The 14,533-nt window shown below is 41.8% G+C and overlaps 1 protein-coding gene across 5 annotated transcripts in view; it reads left to right on the top strand.

The window, feature by feature from the left end:
• The window catches only part of LOC117467655 (serine/threonine-protein phosphatase 2A 56 kDa regulatory subunit epsilon isoform), a 51,246-nt gene that overhangs the window by 10,573 nt on the left and 26,140 nt on the right, over positions 1-14,533 (top strand). For 3 of the 5 annotated variants that reach the window (XM_034111445.2, XM_034111443.2, XM_034111441.2), the window contains exon 2: positions 3,773-3,939. In XM_034111445.2, coding sequence (XP_033967336.1) covers positions 3,780-3,939 — 160 coding nt within the window. In that variant the 5' untranslated portion in view covers positions 3,773-3,779. The remainder of the gene's footprint in view (positions 1-3,772; positions 3,940-14,533) is intronic. The other 2 variants (XM_034111446.2, XM_034111444.2) reach the window with 1 other exon arrangement.

Raw genomic sequence — 14,533 nt, 5'->3', positions numbered from 1 at the left:
GCGACACTGATCGTTTATGTAAACTTGGATCCTCAAAGTAAATCAGAAGTAAGTAGGGCTGTGCAATTAATCGTATTTTAATCGCGATTACGATTATGGCTTGCGACGATTATGAAAACAGCATAATTGACCAAATACGATTATTTTGCTGGGTGCGCTTTCGCCCCTCCCTAAAAGCCCACTCGGCCACGTGGGAGTGACGTGTGTTGTGAGTGTTCAGCGCGAGCGAAGATGTCAGAACAAGAGCAGCAACTCGTTAAAAAGAAGGGTAAAACTATTTCCACTATTTGGAAGTACTTTGGCTTTCAGGAGTCCGACGTGGAGCAAAACAAAGTACAGTGCAGGATTTGTTACCAGGTTGTGTTGGCACCACACGCTAACACAACCAATCTCTTTAATCATCTGAAATACAACCACAAAGTGCAATACGACCGGCCAATAATACAACAAAAAGCAGATGCCCGCTCGACTTCATCCACCACATCATCACAGTCATCGATTCAGGACGCATTGTACAGAGCAACGGCCTACGCGACGAGCTCGCAGAGACACAGAGATATTACAGGTGCCATTACATTTCACATCGCTAAAGATATGTGCCCAGTTAGCACTGTTAGCAACCAGGGCTTCAAGCAACTTGTCAACACGTTGGACAAGCGTTACGCGATGCCGTCTCGGTATTATTTCAGCAGGTCTGCGCTGCCTACGCTATGTGACAAATGCCGTGGGGAAGTTGAGAGAGATGTGGCTTCAGCTGACTACTTTGCTACCACAACAGACCTATGGTCTAGCCGAGGGGTGCCCAACCAGTCGATCGCGAGATGTGTCTAAAAATAGAACAACAATATTCTGTTTTATCGTTAATGTCCTCTAACATAATCTTCCTGTGCCAGAATAATGCACTTGAACGCATCAAAGCTTTGTGATTGGCCGGCGTCACCCCATGTCTCGGGGCGTGGCTGAGGGTCTTCAGTACAGGTGGCTTGTCACCTGCCTGCGCTCATCTCTGAAAACAGACCATGTCAACAGGCTGGTGTTTCTTGCAAAACATCTTTAAGAGATGACATGAGCAGCCCTACCAGCATTTGCCATGGTGGCCTAAACATTTTTATTTGGTCTTAAATTGTAGTTCAACATTTATTTCCTGTTACTTCTGGACCATGACGGTTGGCCAGCCTTCAACGTTTAACTGAGTGGAATATGTTGAATATGTTTTACCAACATGTTGGCTATATGTTAAGGAGTTTTCAGCAGGTTGTGACAGTGCACTGCATCATATTTGATTTAATTTATTTTGGTCTAAGTTATTTTTATTTATCATATTAATAATATATGTTTAGTATGGTTTTGGAAGTGCGCTCCAACATATTTGTTGATCTTGTTTATTGGTAAAATATTATTTGTTTTAAAGTTCAATAAATGGTCAATGAATAATCGTCAAAATAATCGTGATATCAATTATTGACCCAAATAATCGTGATTATGATTTTTGCCATAATCGCACAGTCCTAGAAGTAACTATATAATACATAAGACAATGTGAAATATTTTAAAGTAACATTTGAAACGATTTTTCACGTGATAGTCTGTGGTCACAAATAGCATGTCATAGACATTTCTTATGTTTAAATACAAATGTCTATGATACAAAATAACCCATGTGATACATAATTTTATCATAACGTGTTTTAACATTTTATCAAATAATTTCCCAATTTATTCCTTTATAGATCCAATTAGTCAGTGTGTTTAATATTTAACACATTGGGGCTCCATACACTCAGAGCAGGGGTCTCCAACACGTCGATCGTGAGCTACCGGTAGCTCGCGGGCAGCTTTTCAGTAGCTCGCCGCTCGATTATCGATTATAGCGTAGTGACGGTGCTTCCTGATTTTTCGGCCGCGGCCGGACAATAAAGTGTTTTTATTTTAGAATTGTTTCTGTCACACAAATATAAAATTGGTCCGTGTTGCAGAGATCAGGGAGCAGATGTGACAGCGGCACAGCGACACCACACATGGAGCAGTCTGCTTTCTCCAGCAGCACCAGTCAGAACCAACAGCAGAAGGACCAGCTCTGAATCAGGCCGCGTCGCTGCGGCTCAGAGACACGGGGAGGGATTTGTGCTTTTGAAAAACACTCGTTATCGTAATGTCAGGTTTTTAGTGGATTTAATCAAGTCTTGGATTGCAGAGTATGAATGTCCTCTTGCTATTTTCAGTTGATAAATACGTGTGTAACGTTTGTGAAGGCAGGAGGAAAGCTTCCGCGATCACCGTCTCCTCTCCGTTCCTCCAAGCCCCGCCCCCTCCTGAAAAATAACTACTAATAAGAGTGACAGGCTGATAGTGACCAGATAGAAACTTTATTATTCACTTAATCACTGAGATATAATGAAGCTAACTTAGTCTCATACATTCATGGGATTCATGCAACAGTGAGACAGAGAATGTGAGTGTGCACCCACATGCAGTATTTTAGTTGTTATATGCTGTTGTAAATACTCCTGTTGTCTGCTGTGTTCAGACTCAAGTCCTGTGTGTGATGCCACATTCAGGACATTCAGTGTCCTTTCTTTAACAGAAGACCGTGGCTAGAAGCTGCAGCTCGACTGCAGAAGCATTAGCTTTTTGTTTTTGAGGATGGAAAAATGTCACACACAGATATAGGGAGGCTAGACCTATAGGCCTACAATTGATTAATTATGGTTTATAATTTAATGTCAAGACGAAGAAGAAGAAAATATGGATGCACTGTTCAGTGTCAATCCTGTGTAGATGGAGGTTATAAATCTCCAAAATAATGTTCAGCTGAAGTCTCAGCAAAACTCACAACATTTCTGGAGCCTTGTAGACCCAGAAAACTATAAGAACATTCACCAAGCAGCACTGAACACGTCTGCTTTATTTGGCTCTACATGCCTTTGTGAAGCAGCTTTTTCTGACATGCATGTCATGAAATCTAAATACAGAACAAGACCGACTGATGAACATGAATGACTTTATTAGAGTGAACCTAAGTGGGTCCACTCCAGCAGACACCTGTATGGTGACTCCATGCAGCGCCAGTCATCTCACTAACTGTAAAAAAGAGTGAATGCACTTATTTTACACACGTGCCATAAGATGCTTGCAAGGTGGTGATTAAGGCGATGTATTTACTATGTGGGCCATAATAACAAGTGAAAACATTGTATTTTGCTCTTGGACATTTATGTGAATCTTCAGTGAAGTACTTACTATGTTGTCCATATTAATATGTGAGAAATTGTCGTTTTCTTGGACCTTGATGTGAAGTTAAGATTTGTGATAAGCTTTAGGTTTTGCAATTTCACACTTTTGTGTATAGCTTAATTCAACTGATGAGTGCTATGTGAATAAATGTAAGCGATGCGATGCAAGTAGCTCTTGGCCACTTTCATTTTTTCAAAGTAGCTCTCAGGTGAAGAAAGTTTGGAGACCCCTGACTCAGAGGCTCTTTAAAAAATATTCAATCTCAACAGAAGGCAACTTAACAACACTTTCATAATAGATTGCCTTTTAATGTGAAACTCTTACAACTTATTTTTCACAGGAATACTGATTAATGTATTGGTATTTAATATGCTATAATTTCTATTAAGAAATCCACTGTTGTGTTTCTATTCTGCTAAACTTTCAAATCTGTGTTAATCACTCTGCCCTCAGTTCGCTGAGCACTCTCAACTCATTTTTGATATGATTGTATTAACCACCCCCCCCCCCCCCCCCCCCCCCTGTATGTTTCCCCCAGCAGGGCTATGTCCTCGGCAGCCACCACATCTCCTCCATCTGCCGACAAAGTGGACGGATTTTCACGGAAGTCTGTCAGGAAGGCCAAGCAGAAGCGGTCGCAGAGCTCGTCCCAGTTCCGCTCTCAGGGCAAACCCATAGAGCTCACGCCCTTGCCACTGCTCAAGGGTAAGAGGGGAGGAGGGTGTGTGTGTGTGTGTGTGTGTGTGTGTGTGTGTATTAGGGATCGACCGATATGGCTTTTTCAAGGCCGATACCGATTATTAGTAATCAAGGAGACCGATAACCGATATTTGGAACCGATATACATTTGCAGTAAAATCAGAAAATCTTGGTGTCAAAATGTAGAATAACACAAACTCCAACACAACTCAACACAACTTCTTTGAAATGCATTTAAGCATTTGTTTAATGAACTTTTAAACATCTTACAACTGGTTTCCTCTCTGTGCCCTTTTCTTTAGTGCAGCCATCTGCTATGAGTTAGAGAGAGACAAGAAGTGGGGCTGCAGGCTGACATGCTTAACTAACAATAATGCTTAATTTATTATATCAAACCAATGCCTGTCTGTCTAGCATAAAATCCCAATAAGCTGCTAGCAACTGCAAAACACTAGTGCTAGCTAATGTTTTGCAAACTATTAAAAGTGAGGCTATTACAGTAGACCTAACGTTAGACTAGTAGCCTCACTTCTAATATTTTGCTAAACATTTGCTAAATACATTAGCTAATGAGCTTCACATATCAACCTGAAAAACTGCGAGGCTTCACTCCGCACCACAGTTCCGCTGTGAGACGATGCACGCTGACTGACTTCCCGCGTCCCTGTGTAACTGGGAAGCTGATAGAATTGGATCAATAGATCGTGCTGTTTTTGCAACTTCAGCATAGGGGATTGGGATGTTTATTGAACTTCGGCTTTCAACTGATTTACCTTCGAAACACATGTATGGCTCTGCCGCTCAGCGCTGCTGCTTGCCTCTGTCTGTGTCTGCATTCTTCGCACCTGCCTGTAATCTGAGAAGGTCCCGCCTCTATGGCTGGCTCCCGCCCGGAAAATCTTCAGTGTTGATTGACACTTCAGTAATAGCCTATCAGATAGCGCTGTGGGCGGGACATTGCTCGTGTACAGAGAGTGGTGGCTGCAGACAGAGAAACGGCCGCATCAGAGCCAAAGTGTTATCGGCAATTTTATAAAAAAAAGGCCGATACCGATAATCGGTCAAATGATGAATATCGGCCCCGATAATCGGTCGACCCCTAGTGTGTATGTGAGCTGATGGTGTCCCAGCCAAACAATAATATTGAGTTAACCCTGAATATTATGAACTTGTACGGATGATACAAAATAAGCTTGTGATTTAGTCCGATGTAGATCACTTTCCAGACGGTTTTAACTTGTGACTTCTCCATTTAAAAAAAAAAAAAAAAAAAAAAAAAAAAACAAAGTTAACATGAATGACAACCTGAACTAGTTGGACGGTACATCATGTAGCCCAGGGGTGCCCACACTTTTTGGGCCGGTGGGCTACTTTTGAAATGACCAGCTCACCGAGGTCTACCAACCAAAAATAAAATCCCAAATTGCAAGGAGCTGAATAACACGTTTTATGTATACATGGGATAACTACAACAACCCTATTTGGGTTCTTGAACAGAAACAAATACATGAATACATAAAACTAAAATGGCATGTTAACCTCTATTTCTCTCTCTCTCTGTTAAGAAACACATAACAAGCAGGCTAAGAAACCACTCTCCATGTCCTGAAATCTTAAACATAAAACACAAATATAAGTACAAGGAATACAATAAACGAGTAGAACACTCAACTTAGACATCAGACTCAAATGGGTCCTATGAACAGTCTCTCAAAGTTATAATGAAATATACATAGGTCCAATATAGGAATGTTCTCTCTCTCTCTCTCTCTCTCTCTCTCTATCTCTCTATCTCTATCTCTATCTCTATCTCTATCTCTATCTCTATCTCTATCTCTATCTCTATCTCTATCTCTATCTCTATCTCTATCTCTCTATCTCTCTATCTCTCTATCTCTCTATCTCTCTATCTCTCTATCTCTCTATCTCTCTATCTCTCTATCTCTCTATCTCTCTATCTCTCTATCTCTCTCTATCTCTCTCTATCTCTCTCTCTATCTCTCTCTCTCAAACCTTGGAAAGTATCTAGATATCCCTGCCCTAATGCCAAAGTAACTGGCAACTGAATATGTGTCGCCGTAGCTATGATGTCTATGTCTGGACCGCTGCGTAAAAAGGAGGATTTCTGCCCCATTACTTCTCTTCTTACTTCTATAAGAATAAAACACGGAGGACGGAGATCTCTTTTTGTCCCACTCTTCTCCCCGCTGCAGCCTAGCAGCTGATCTCAGAGCACGCTCCCCTCTCCTGCAGGGGGGCGTGGTCAGCTGCAGCTCACAGAATCAGCCCCCTGCAAAAACAGCGCTGGAAAGAGCAAATGGAGCGAAATGAGGCATGGCATTTGATTTAATTATAAAAGGTATAATATGTGGTAAACTGAAGAGCCCTTTGGGAGCCGAAAGAGCCGGCTCTTCTTGGGGAGCCGAGCCAAATGATCCGGCTCACCAAGAAGAGCCGGAATTCCCATCACTACCCGGCACTTGACTGATGTTATATCGCTTTGCATTCTGGGTTAACAGACTGGAAAGCTTTTTCTGTCAATCAAGTAAACTCCTGAATTAAGTGGCAGGGAGGACAAGGGAGGAGGGATCAAAACCAGTTTTGTCTATTTTAACGGAGCTTGTTTTTTTTTATTTTAATGAATGACTCGCGGTCTACCAGCATTGCCCCCGTGGGCGACCGGTCGCCCGCGGTCGACGTACTGGGCACCTCTGATGTAGCCTAATCTTAAACTTGACTTTGCCCCTAGACCGACCGACAGACAGCCGTGGTTTCATCGTGGGTGCAGACCTGAATTGCGGGTCCAATGTTCTGTGTTTTTTTAAACAACTGTAATACAGTATCCCTGAAATTCAGACTTACGGCCCGTCCACACACAGGCATGAAAAAAAATCTTTCAAAGCTTCGCCCATTCACTTGAATGGGGTGACGTAGAAGATTTTGAATCTTCGCCGAACTGCATTGTGGGGAGCGGAGCATGGCGTTGCAAGCATCGTGAGCATCAAAAGTTGAGCAATGTTCAACTTTTGATGCTCCCGATGCTTTCGAAGCTGGCATCAGCCAATCAAATCCCGTTTATGCAAATCCCGCCAGTACAAGCGCTAGGCAATCAAACCGCGTGCAAGCTGGGAGAGCCAGACCGCAGTTCATTTCCTCATATTCCAAACGAGAAATTACGGTAGCAAATCACCCGGTTCTTTACAACCAGAACTATTAACGGGATACAAACCGGAGGAACCAGGCATGGAGGGAGGTGGCAGAGACGGTGGGTGAAACTGGTAGGTTTTCGCCTGTTTGGGGAGTTTATATCCAGTTTACTTCGTTTTAACATTGCTATTGCTTTGTATGTCGGGGGCGGGAGATTCATGTGATTGGTTGTTGGTCGCGTTGCTCGCAAAAAATCGCCAAACTTCAGACACGCCCAGCATCAAGATTCTTTTCATGCCTGTGTGTTGACGGGCCGTTCCCTTTTCTGGTGTCTATGAAGACTTATTGATGGTAAATCATTAAAGTCTTGTCTGCACAATGTGAGTATGAAAGGGCCCGCCTTATCTTAAAGTGAAAATGGGTCAATAGATACCATATTTTAATGTTTGCCTTGTCGTGTTGAGACTCAGCTGTGAATCAGCATCACCCTCATCGGCCTTTCTTTGAACATGTACACGACAAGATGCCATCGTACATTCCTGAACCCAGAAGTTCTTGTGAAACTTGTGCTGTGGTGACCAGAGCTGCTAAACCTGCCTGTAATTGTCCTGCCATGCTGGTTTTAAGCATCTAGCTCGGAGTGTGTGTTGGTGTGCATGTTATCTACATGACTGGTAAGTCATGATGGTGATCACACAGGGCGGGTCAGGGCTGATGTTTGTCAATGGTGAAAAAAAGACATCTTCTTCAACCTTCGTGAACCATGAATGTTTATTTTTCCTGGAATATCTTTATATCTTTCAATCATCACCAAACACACTATGAAAAATATCCAACCTTTTTAGCTTGTGCTCCGGTATTTTAATTGAAGCAGTTATTTTCACTCCTCATCAAATGTTTAATACAGTTCGTAAAACAACTAAATAGTTAAATTGATATATATTTTTTTTCCATTCTGTTTTATATACATTTTCTGGAAATTGTATTTTGATTCAAGCCGATGTTGTCATCAGAAATGCTGTCCAATCAAGTGCTGGATAGGGACAATTCCAACAATTCAATACAAAATCTTAAGAAACAGAATGAATATCAATCAATCTGATGTAACTCAACATTGGAAATGTTCTTTATCAAAATAGTGCTTCAATACAGTTTATATAACTAAACATTGGATGCTTTCCTAAAATAAAGTGCTCTAAATCTAGCTGGTAGTGTCAAGTGAGTGACATGGTGCTATATTGTCTTTGAGGAATGCTAGTGTATTACTACACGGAGGAGTGTATAGATGTGTACACATCACACTGCAGGCCAAAGTGAATTGGGCGATGTGTGATATGCATTTGGGCGAAGCATTACACAATGAGACATCCCATTCACGTTTCACACAGCAGTGGTGTGGCTCCATGTTGACAGCAGGAATGCTGCCACACAGAAACCAGACACATCTGTCACCTGTCAGTTTAAATGGAAAACCACTTCCTGGTTCTTTCTCAGGTCGGGATTATAATGAGCACAGAAGGTAACCCTGAGGTGTGAGCTCTCTCTAGAGGCTTCTCAATACTCAAATTTCCCCTCCTCGACTCCCCTCCTCGACTCCCCTCCTCGAGACTTAGTCCCGCCCACAGGAGATGCGAGCGGAGGACCGAGGAGGGGAACCGAGGAGAGAGGAGGGGAAGCAGCAGACGTTTAAAGAAATGAGAACTCCTCTCCTCTGAGCGGTCATATTAAAGCGACGTCCGTTCATTATTACGTGGCAACAGCTGCATCAGCTGTCGAGTGTTTTGTCATATTTTATAATCTCTGTTAGATCAGCTGAACATTGTTCCCCCACATATTTACCTTGAATTAATTGAGAGTGCGGTATAATGAGACAATACCAGGCTACAGATGCGGACACACACACACAAATATATTTATATAAATATATGCAATTTAAAGTATGAGAGCACTCTCATAATAACGTAACACAATCAGAGACTGGATATATCCCCCCCCTCTCTCTGGTCGCTGAAATGGGGAATTGAAATTACGGGCCAAAAGTTGTATTTGCAGTATTAAAAGTAAGCAGAGGACACCAAACCAACTAAGACCTGTCTGTCCGCCGCATCTGCGCACACACTGTACCACACACACACCTACACACTGTACAGGACACACCTACACACTGTACCACACACACACACACACACACACACACACACACACACACACACACACACACACACACACACACACACACACACACACACACACACACACTGTACCACACACACCTACAGCTCCTAAAGCATAATCAGGCTACAGCCGTTGTGTATTTTATTATGTGAAGCACTAAATGGTTTTAGAAAAATATCGACTCTTTGTTTGTATATATCTACTAAACTAAAGCAAATAAAGAGAGTAGGTCTGTTATACTGAGTGATATTTATTTTACACACTGCTCTGCTTTCTGCAGGGCCTCACAGCTGTTCTCACTGTAAACATCGCGTTGCGATGAGAGCAGTTTCTAAAATAATATCCAGGGGATGCATGCAGAGCTGTCATTGGCTGAGATAAGTCCGGCCGTGCGTCACGCCTCCACCGTTCCCGGAAATGCATCCGCGGAGGAGCCGTGGAGGAACCATCAGTGTATCCTCGGTTATAGCTCCTCCAGAGAGCCTCCTCGACGCTCGATCCTCGGTCCTCGGTGTGCATTTAGAGAAATGAGACGTCCTTCAAAATGGCGCGCTGAAATTCATTTCCGGGTCACTACCGGAGGACCGAGGAGTCGAGGAGTCGAGGAGGGGAAATTTGAGTATTGAGAAGCCTCTTCTGTGTTTGTGTGCATGTAGGGCTGTGACATAATCAATCATCTGAAACTCCTTTTCACATAACAAGAGACTGAGACAAAACTAGTTAAGTGAGTTATAATAATAATAGTGATGCACGATATTGGTTTTTTGAAACCGATAACTTCCTGCTTCTCAAGACCGATACCGATACCCGATAATAATATATATATATATATATTAAATGTACCTGTAGTTTTTGCACACCAGGTGGTAAAAAAAAAGACTAGTAGTGAGCATGACATGAGCATTACTACTATGAACAAAACAAAGCCAAGAACAGTTTTGACTCTTCAAAGTGACCATATTTATTTTCCCAAATAAAGTTCTTGCCTTTTTCAAAAGCCTCGTCGATAGGTAAAAGCCCCGGTGCCTTTGCAGCTGGCTTTGGATTCGCAGCTAGTTTAGCAGCGCAGGCGTCTTCGTACGCTTTTAACACACCATCGTAGCGATGGCGATGTTTCAGGTGACTAATCAGGTTGGAAGTATTATAGCTCGTTGCCTTCTTCCCTCCTCGTGGAACTTCTTCATTGCATTTGTTAATACAAATAGCAAGCGAACTATCAAACTCTGAAACTTTGAAATAGTCCCATACCACCGACGACATGTTTGTTTACTGTCCTGGCTTCACGGCCGCACACCATTTACGTCACAGCCAGGCATGAGAAGGGAGCGCTGGATTTGTGAAGAACTCCCCTCTTCCTAAACCACTATACCACAGTACTGGCAAAACGGGAGGAGCCGAGGGAAAAACAAGCGCCCCTCATCCCAATCCACCCACACCGCAGGATTTTTTCTTTTTTTTTACCCAAAAAATAAATTGTATATTATCGGGGCTATTAATACTTTTATCGGGATGACGTCATAATTCCTAATATCGGACCGATAATTATCAGACTGATAATTATCGTGCACCACTAAATAATAATAATAATAGATTTAATTTGTTAGCGCTTTGACAGGTACTCAAAGACGCTTTACATATATAGTGAATATAAAATAAAATAGAGGAACAACAAATAAATATATAGTTAAAGTCAAATAATACAAAAACAATCACACATTAAAAGCCAGATTGAAGAGGTGAGTTATCGTGTGTCTGTTGGTGTGTGTGTGTGTTCATGCTCCACTTATACTTACTTCCACTATGTCAACATGTATGCTGTAGGTACACAGCAGAACACCTAACCTGTCCCCCACCAACATGCAAAGACAGTGGAATACACGCAAGAATACCCAAACAACTGCAGGCCTGTTTGAATTGCTTAAAGTGAGAATGTTCCTTGAGAGCCTAATGTCTCAGTTCCCTTTTCTGAAACCCAGGATAAAATTCTGAACATTTCATTTAAACTGCATCCTTACATATTTAACAACACTCACACCAGTTTTTCACCTCGTTATACCTTTGACGAGCTTTGGAAAACAATTGTGATTTCCCTTGTGTGGATTTGCTAATTCTGACTCATCTCTCCTGTTAAAACTGATAGTTCTATTGTAGCCAATTTCTGCATAAAATGTCTTTTTTTTTAAATACATTTTTTGCCTTTGTATTGTCACAAGCTGTGAACATTTTGTTGAGAATTTCGACTGGCAAAGAGTTGAAAACCTCCAATTTAATGGCAGCCTATATATCAAAACTACACACTTGGATGTAGTTGTGTATTTATACAGTGAGCATGCCAGCTATATTTGCCATCCGTGTTAAACGGACAGAATGTTCTTTCACTTCTTGTCTGAGTTTATTTTAGTTTGTGTTTTATAGTCGTACTGTGTTTATCTTCGCCCGAGCCGGCACATGGTTCGGTCCTTTTCAGCACCTCGCCGCTTCAGCTTCACGCGTTCACTTAACATTCACACCGCTCTGCACATTTCTCACCTCCTCAGTACAATCACAGTCTGCTGCTTCTGATCGCAGAGCAGCTCCACTGGAACCTTTGCTTTGCACGAGGACATGTTACTGATAACTGGTTTCATTGCTTGGCATTTTTCCCTCTCTTTTTTTAACCAGAATTTAGATTATGCTAATTTCCAGATTCAGGTATTTTGTCCTTCTACAAAGACATGTCTCCATGCTCTAATGTTCAAAAAGCTCTTTATTTTTCTCATACTGCCTGTGCTGCAGCACCTCTTTTCACGCTGTGTCTGAAACCAGAGCCCAGTCTGCTCTGATTGGTTAGCTGGTCAACTGCTCAGATGTCCCGCACCTTAGCCTTGTTGGAGCACTAGCCAATAGAAGCGTGAGTTAGGGCTGCTCGATTATGGAAAAAATCATAATCTCGATTATTTGGGTCAATAATTGTAATTGCGATTTATTAAATGCGATTATTCATTGACTTTGAAAACATCCATTTATTGGAGAAAAAAAATGTGAACAGTATGTTTTTAACAGTTGATTACCCTGAACTTTAAGTAAAACTCAACTGAAAAAAAAAAATAATAATAATCGTTTTATGTTGCAAGCCATAATCGTAATCGCGATTTAAAATACGATTAATTGAGCAGCCCTAGCGTGAGTGTTACGATGTGATGTCGCTATGTTCTGGAAGTAAACAAAGAGTCCAATGGAGGAGAAACTCCCTCGGGAGGAAACTTGGGGATTTTAGTATTTTACATACACAACAACCTATATAACACACTACAGGAAAGGGAAAAGCAATTGCCCAAAAAGCATAATAGGGTCTCTTAGATGTGACTTAATGCAAGAACAACATCGGTTGCAGTAAAGGAGTCATGCTGAACATGTAAAGATTAGTGTGTGATTATGAGGAGTTGGAAGCTGTCTGATTGATACGATATACTTTGTTGTCCCCGTAAGGAAATTTGTTCTGGACTCCGTCCTGCAGTTCCGCATACATATACATATACAAACATAGTGGACATTAAGAGACATACACATATCATCAGTCATACACCGTTTGAACAAACACAATACACAGACGCACATACTGACAATGGCGACCTATTGCACTACCCTCATGGCCAACATTTGATTTGATGGCACATTTTGAGATTTAAACATTGAGTAACGGCTCACAAAAGTTAAGAGGAACCATATTTTCAGTTGTAGGGTCATTCAGGGACGGTACAGAAAGAGTTAGACTTGTATTGCTCAGCTTGTAGTTTGTGAAATCACTAGAGTGTCTCGTACATTTCCCAGGATTTGGATCGGGATACCTTCCATGTGGTCACAAGACAACCACTCTAACCTTTGAGGCTTCCTTTCACTCCCATATATGTCTGAGTAAGCCAAGTGGAAGAACAAGGATTATTTTGCCCCTCCCGCTTGTCTGTTGTGAACTTTAAGCCACAGACAAACAGTGGACTCACTGTGACGTATGCCAAAAGCCCCGTGTTGAACCAGCAGCAATAAATTGGTAAATTAAATTACCCATTGTAGGAGACAACCTCATATGACCATAAAAGAGGTGCCTTCAGGACCGCTGGTGTTTTTTAATTATAGGGCTATTCTATCTCTAATCTCTTCACAATATTAAGCTGCCAGAAAGACGTGTATCGGGGGCGATTTATTTTATCAACAGGCCCTGAGGTCTTCCTGATTCTCAACCTATTGGGGTTTTTTTTTTTTTACACCAGCGTTCAGTGAAAGAAGTAATGGATGTAAGTATTGCTATTAAAGCTTGCCCTCCAATTCTCTGCAGTGTTTATATTGGTTTTTTAGGACTGTTTGTGTTATTAGTAAGAGATGGAGATGCAGAAGGTATTTTTTTTTTTTCTAGAACACTTTAATTGGAATGCTTTGCGGTGTTTGTGAAAAGGGATTTCCTTGTTTCTATTTTATATCTGAAGAGGATATAATCACTCGGTGTAGCAGTGGGGTTGCAAGTGCCATTTTCTTTTTATATTTTTAGGCCATAACTCGACCCAAACAAACCTGTTCTCTTGCGTGTCCTTTATTTAACCTTTTCTTATTTGAATCATTTTTCCTTTTTCGCTTTCTTAGACAAATCAGCTCGGCTGTGTTCCTTTTTTCATTACCATAATCTCTCTCCCGCCTTGATGTACGCAGCAGCAGTAGAGGTGGGCGTACATCCGGACAGCTGTACTCAATGCTGTCGATTTAGCAGACAGCGAAAGAACATCATCACTATGCACAAATCACATTTTCCTCTTCCTCCTCTTCTCCTTTTACTTGAGGCTTAGTCACCGCCACCGGTCAGACTTCAGCCAGTACCCAGGGAAGCATAGTCTTGGTAAAGCACGGTAGATCCCGCCATTCGCTGTGCAGCTCATTCTTAGATGTTCAGAGGAAGACCAGGTGGGCGCAGTTTCCTCAGGGGGATCCCCGGGCAAAAGGAGGACGCACGCTGCAGGAATTTTCACAATAGAGCCAGTCATATTTACATTATACTCAAAGCAATGTCCCTGGTTCATCAGATAGTTGCTTACCTCTAAAAAGCTCTGAGACTGCTAAACATGTCAGATTGAGCTGCAGAGGTCTGATTTGTATATCATTTTGGGAAGAAAACCCTGAGGCATTTTCCAATAGGTCTATCTAGAAGTATTGTATGAAAGCTTCTTGGGGAAAATGTAATCTTGGAGTACAGTCACTCCTAGAGACTCTGATGTCATCTGCGGTAAACATGCCCAAACAAGCCAGTCAGTGT

This window comes from Pseudochaenichthys georgianus, chromosome 22, assembly GCF_902827115.2.
Source record: "Pseudochaenichthys georgianus chromosome 22, fPseGeo1.2, whole genome shotgun sequence".
Lineage (NCBI taxonomy): Eukaryota > Metazoa > Chordata > Actinopteri > Perciformes > Channichthyidae > Pseudochaenichthys > Pseudochaenichthys georgianus.
This window is presented reverse-complemented; position numbering and strand designations above follow the sequence as displayed.